The following is a 6,000-nucleotide window of genomic DNA, read 5'->3' on the forward strand; positions in this document are numbered from 1 at the left end:
AAGGTGTTATTTTTACAAACGAATAATAATGATGATTTTTTTTACAGTGTTAATAGACATTTGACAGAAGAGGAGACTGAGGAAGAGATTAAGTGACTTGCCCAGGGTCACATGGCTAATAAATCTTGTCTTGATTTTAATTTGAGTTTCCTCAGCTCCATCTACTATACCTCCTTGCTTCTCCATGATAGAGATAAGGTACAAAAATACATCTGTATATCCCTGGGTAATATGTGACAAAGCATAACCTCATCTGGCAACATTAAGTTGCTTTATAATGAAGCTTTTATTGTGACTATAAAATCCTTCAAGAGGCCAAGCTGAGACTTGATGTTTTTTAAAAGCCGTAATAGACCTATGTTAACTTTATTACAATATTAATATAGAATTTTAACTAACTGGAGAATAGTTAGATACTTTTGAGAAAAAAAATGGAAGCAGGAATAAATTTGAAGATAAAGAAAGCAGTTAAAACAAGTAAAGGACAGAGCTAAACAGTGACAGGGGATTAGGTGAATAAACAAGAATGTGTACTCAGAGGGGCAGTGAATGGGAAAAGAAGTGCCATTAACTGAGAAGCAATGTAAGGAGATGAGACCAGAGGGACTTGTTTAAGATAACACCACCTGTATGATCACTTTGGAGCTAGAGAAGGTTTTCCTTATAGGTTGTGTGACTTGAAAACAATTTCCACCATCTTCAAAATGCCCATGAGTCTCTGAATAGACGATGAACAGTTTTAGGAAATGTAGCAAGTTCCACCAAAACTCTTGCTACACAACACTGAGAAAATGTCCTATATATATATAGGACATTTTCTCAACATATATCTTTATTTTATCTATCTATATATATTGTTTAAAAGTGTGACTAGAATGTACAGAGACAAAAAAATAAAAGGCAAGCATTAAAGTAACCTTTTGGTCTCTTGGAAATCATCCTCAGAATCTGATTAGGATATTGGTTAAATACTAGACTATATTTTCTCTGTTTTGGTAACATAGCTGAGTACTGTAATACGAGAAAATAAACATCTTCCTTTATGCACTTTCCATTATTTGTAGATAGCCAGCATTTCCATAGAAACTCCATTTTCATTCTACATTAGCCAAGCCTCTACTAATGAGCACATGGTTGGGCGCACTAACCAAATGACTATTCTAGGAGTAAAACAGATATAACTTAAGGGTATATTAAATTCTGCAAAATGTGACTTTCATATGGGAGAGATACAATACCTCTATTCAAGCCTGAAATGTGCATTTGTATTCTATCAGATTCTTGATAACCATTAAAATCTTTCTTACTAAAATCAGAACTTTATGTGTGCGTTCATTCATTAACTCATTCAACAGTCATTATGTGAGCTCACTCCTTTCAATTGCCTCTGACTTTTCTTTTCTGCAGATTCAGTAGACACTTGGTGTTACAGTGGGATTTTGATGATACCATCCCTTCCTAAATCCAGCCAGTTTCACTCAATGATGTGAATATTTCTGTTCATAGAGACACACCGTTCACACAATAGTTTTCCTTTGATAGACTGTTTCCTCTGAAATAGGAAATGTTGCCTGGAAATGCCTTGATTGTTTCATGTTATTTTCCATTTGTGTAGTGGAAATGTGAATGCGAAAAAAACCCACCCCTAAACAAAAAGGAAAAATAAATCCAAAGTATATGCAAATCGCTAAAAAATTGGGAATATCCTTAATTTCTCCTCTTCAACTTTGTAATTATATCATAGTTCATAAGCATTACAGTTTCCCACTATATAGTATATTTTCTTTTTTTTTTTTAAACCCTTAACTTCTGAGTATTGGCTCACAGGTGTAAGAGTGGTAAGAGTGGGCAATGGGGGTCAAGTGACTTGCCCAGGGTCACACACTGGGAAGTGTCTAAGGCCGGGTTTGAACCTAGGACCTCCTGTCTCTAGGCCTGGCTCTCAATCCACTGACCTACTCAGCTGCCCCCTATATAGTATATTTTCTAATAAACAATCTACTATAAAAGTTATACAACCTACTATAATGTTATATAAGATAACATTAGACAAAATAGTCAAGACTACTACCCAGATAGTATTTACCTGCATAAATCGACCATCTGATGTTCCAAGGTTTGCAATAGTTAGGTTTCCTTTGATAAAGGTAGATATCGATGTTAAAAGGACTTGCTTGAATTGTCCTGTGAATAAGTCGATACGTTGCAAGCCGGTGGTAAATTCTGTCCGATATTCATCATCTCTTGCTTCACAGCCTGATGAGTTTCTTAAGAATGTCTGGAATTAAAAAAAATAATCATAGAGTTATTGTGAAAATAGGCTAGGAGTGTGCTGCAGGGAGAATGTACTTAGAGGAGATGGTTGATAGAACTATATAAATGACAGGTATTTCCAATTAAGCAGCAGAAATATTTCTAAATCATTTAAACTGCTTGTGTTTCATCAGATTTTATAGAGTAGTTAGAGGGTGCTAACATTTAGGACAAAATATGTTATTACAGTTCACTTATTTGGACAATCAGATTCACTATATGGTCAGGTAAGCACAGTGCATGGCTCATTTACACAAAAGATCATTAAATGCTCTTGGCTTTTATATCTAAAAATGTACAATCTAAGACAGGAAAGAGAAGTGAAATTCTTAAAACAGACAAGTATAATTATGTAGATATTTAGGATGCATCTATCTTAGAAGAAACAAAAGGGACTACTTTATTCTTCCTTCTTTTGTTGTTATGTACACAAGGAGATTTTAGACATTAGAATTTCTAGACTTTTATTTTTGTAGTAATTAAAAAAAACTCAAAGTATTACAATGTGAAGCCATATTGGCAAAAAAAGGGTTTAAAGTGAATTCTTAAGTATTTCGATTGCTTGCTTTTTATTGACTATTCTTTGAGAGCATTCTCTTTTCACATAGGGTAAAAAATTCACCACTCATCCCCACAATTGGCATTTTGGTATAAATATCAAGAAACCTGTGATTTTATAAATTTGGAAATCCCCAGGCTTACAGTTGCCTCACGATCAGAGAAACTTGGCCAGGTCATTCAGTTAGTATTATAGATTCGTACCTAATACCAGGTCCATATTAACATACTACTTCTCTTTTTAGGTGTGGAGTGGTGTTTAAAACATAATTCTATATATTGACAGATTTATGCATTTATCTCCTTGGCTAGCTTCTATAACCAGTGAATAATTTCATTTTAAATTAGTCAAATGCAATGATTACAGTACAAGTAGCAAGGACCTTGCATCACTGGATCACAGGTTCAGAGATTTAGAACTAGAAGCAAACTTAAACCAATCTAGTCTCTTCATTTTACAAATGACAATACTGAATCCCCATTAAGCTGTCTAAGATCACAGAGCTATTAAATGATAGGGGAAACATTTGAGTTGTGGTTCTCTGACACAAAATCCAGATCTTTTTCTACTGTTTCACTGTCTTTAATGTTAAATTACAGTGACTAGAAAAAATAGGACATTTGTAGGTCTAAACTTTTATTGTGATGTGTTACTAGATGGCATTTGGATTTTTAATTAAAATGTTTTCTTTACTAAGATTCTATAGATTACTCTTTGGAGAAGTAGGTAACTGAATTGTACCAAAAATTCAATAGTAATCTATTAATTGGTAATTCAATTACTATTGATGATCATTTTTCATTTTAGAATTCAGAGAAACAGCAAAAGGATCATAAATCAGTGAAGACCAATTTTAAAGTCATCTGAGATGTTTTTCGGGCTGTCCTTTGGCATATATACATACACCCATACACACATACCCAGCCTCCCAACAAATAGTATTTGCATACTATTTCTCTTGTTACTATTCTTTTATTCTGGTTAAGAATAGAAGTTATATACTGCTTCTGAAGGAGTTTAGGGTGTTTTGGGTTTTTTTTTTTTTGTCAGCCTCTGAGGAAGCAAAATGTATATGTGAATGCCATTTGAAGATGGTGACTACATGGATCACCCAAATGTTTTCTGGAGTGTACATAGGATGACACAATAACAATAGCCTCCCATTTAGATTTATGCATTTTCAAAATGTATTTCTCCCATCTCCACCTTTGTTTATCCCCACTTATTACTATAGCTGCCCAGGACAATTGTTCTCCCTTCTGATAACATTAGGTACTCTCCTTTTATAGTTACTGTCCTAAAGAGAGATCTAGGATATAGAACTAGAGGTGTGATGAAATCACAGTATACATTTAGAAACTTTTCTTAAAGAATTACAAAGAAGATACAGCTAAGAAGTATCAGAGGTCAAATTTGAACCCAGGACCTTCCATCTCTAGGCCTGGCTTTCAATCTAGTGAGCCACCCAAGTGACCCTTATGTCTTCATTTCTTGAAAGACAAAGTCACTAAGTATAGAAAAATTGTACAATATTTAAGTAGAATCTACATGTTTACTCCATGATCTCGCAACATGGTTCAATTATTGGCTGAAAACACAATTAAACATAGGGTCAGGTCTAAATGCTATTGATATTGTATCAGCTAGAGGTCTTCCACCACTTTTGAAGAGGACCTACTTTTCATTTCCCTGAATCCTTGGGATCACCAAGGAGGGAGAGTAGATTGGAATAAAGGGCGTTGCTGGTAGGGTGTCATTGTTAACTGGAAGCCCAAGAAACCAGGGATGGAGAAGGCATTGCCAAAGTCAGCATGCCTGATGGCAGAAGTCTGCTTAGCAAGATTTTGAGATTTAACAGATGAAAACTACTCTACTGTTTGTGAGGTTTGTCAATTATACTGAGTATTTCAGAGGAAAGGGACTGTACAATTAATATTATTCAGTCCAATTCTCTATGCTGTGAAAGGGAAATGAGCTGGCATAATTATTCAATGGTATCCCTACAAGAAGAAAGAAATTATCTTTCTCCACTTCCCACCTTTCAAAGATTGTTGTGGAACCTGAATCCCTGTCAGCCTTGGGTGTCCAACATGTGGGGAGGAGGGAAGGGGAAATGGTTAAAGAACAGTCTCTCACTGAGTTTTTATTTTTATTTTTCTCAGGGCTATGGAAAGTACTTATCCACATTAACATTGAGCATAGTTAGATATGGCATTTCTGAGGGTACAATGGAAATAGTATTCTCTTGCTAAGAAAATGCTATTGAGGTATTAAGGTGTAAGGATAGGGGTAACAGGTAATACAAAGAAATGTAGGCATAAAGCTTTGACTTCTAGTTTCATAAATGTATGGAATTCTCAATGGGGAAAATTTTTCTATCAATGAAAATCAGCCTTTTCTCTGCAATATATAGTTTTAGAAAGCTGCCTGAAATACTGGGGAAATTAAGTGATTTGCTCAGAGTCATATAGCAGGACTTGAATTCTAGTCTTCTTGACTATAAGGCCCTCTCTCAGTCTACCTTACTATATTTCTTCTTATCTCATGTACATGTATGAGGTAAAAATAAGATGGATTATCATGTGGTGAGAGTGAGGGATCATAGGTATATGGCCAGAATAATCCATTCATATCCTTTCTATGTCAGGCAAAAGCAAGGAAATCCTTCAGTATATTGGGTGGATCCCTTTTATAGATTTATGTGAGGATATGGAGAAGAATCACAAAGGATGGGCGAGCATGGATGACTTCCAATTTGCATCACTGGAGGGAACATCCAAAATGATGAGATCACTGAACCATTTCAGTATTTGAGCTTTCATAGTTTTTATAGTTTTCAAAGCACTTTCATGTAATGATATCACTTGATTCTCACAAGACTTCTGTGAGATTGACCATGCAGGTATCATTATTCCTATTTTATAGATAAAGAAAATGAGGCTTAAAATGCTCAAATTAGAACCTAAATCATCTGACTTTTATTCTCTGAATACAGGTTCCTCAAACTTCTCTAGTCAATAGTGTGTTTGTTATTTTTTCTCCTTTAGAATTTCATATTGCTTTTGCATTTGCTGACCACTAATCCCTCCCCCTCTCTTTCCCTCGCTCCTTCCTTCCTTCCTTCCTTC

At 35.0% G+C, this 6,000-nt stretch overlaps 1 protein-coding gene across 1 annotated transcript in view; it reads right to left on the reverse strand.

Annotated features, from left to right (window-relative positions):
• The window catches only part of MET (MET proto-oncogene, receptor tyrosine kinase), a 128,504-nt gene that overhangs the window by 74,341 nt on the left and 48,163 nt on the right, over positions 1 to 6,000 (reverse strand). Inside the window, exon 2 of the mRNA XM_044679396.1 lies at positions 2,087 to 2,278. Within this exon, the coding sequence (XP_044535331.1) occupies positions 2,087 to 2,278 (192 nt within the window). The remainder of the gene's footprint in view (positions 1 to 2,086; positions 2,279 to 6,000) is intronic.

Source organism: Gracilinanus agilis, chromosome 5, assembly GCF_016433145.1.
Source record: "Gracilinanus agilis isolate LMUSP501 chromosome 5, AgileGrace, whole genome shotgun sequence".
Taxonomy (NCBI): domain Eukaryota; kingdom Metazoa; phylum Chordata; class Mammalia; order Didelphimorphia; family Didelphidae; genus Gracilinanus; species Gracilinanus agilis.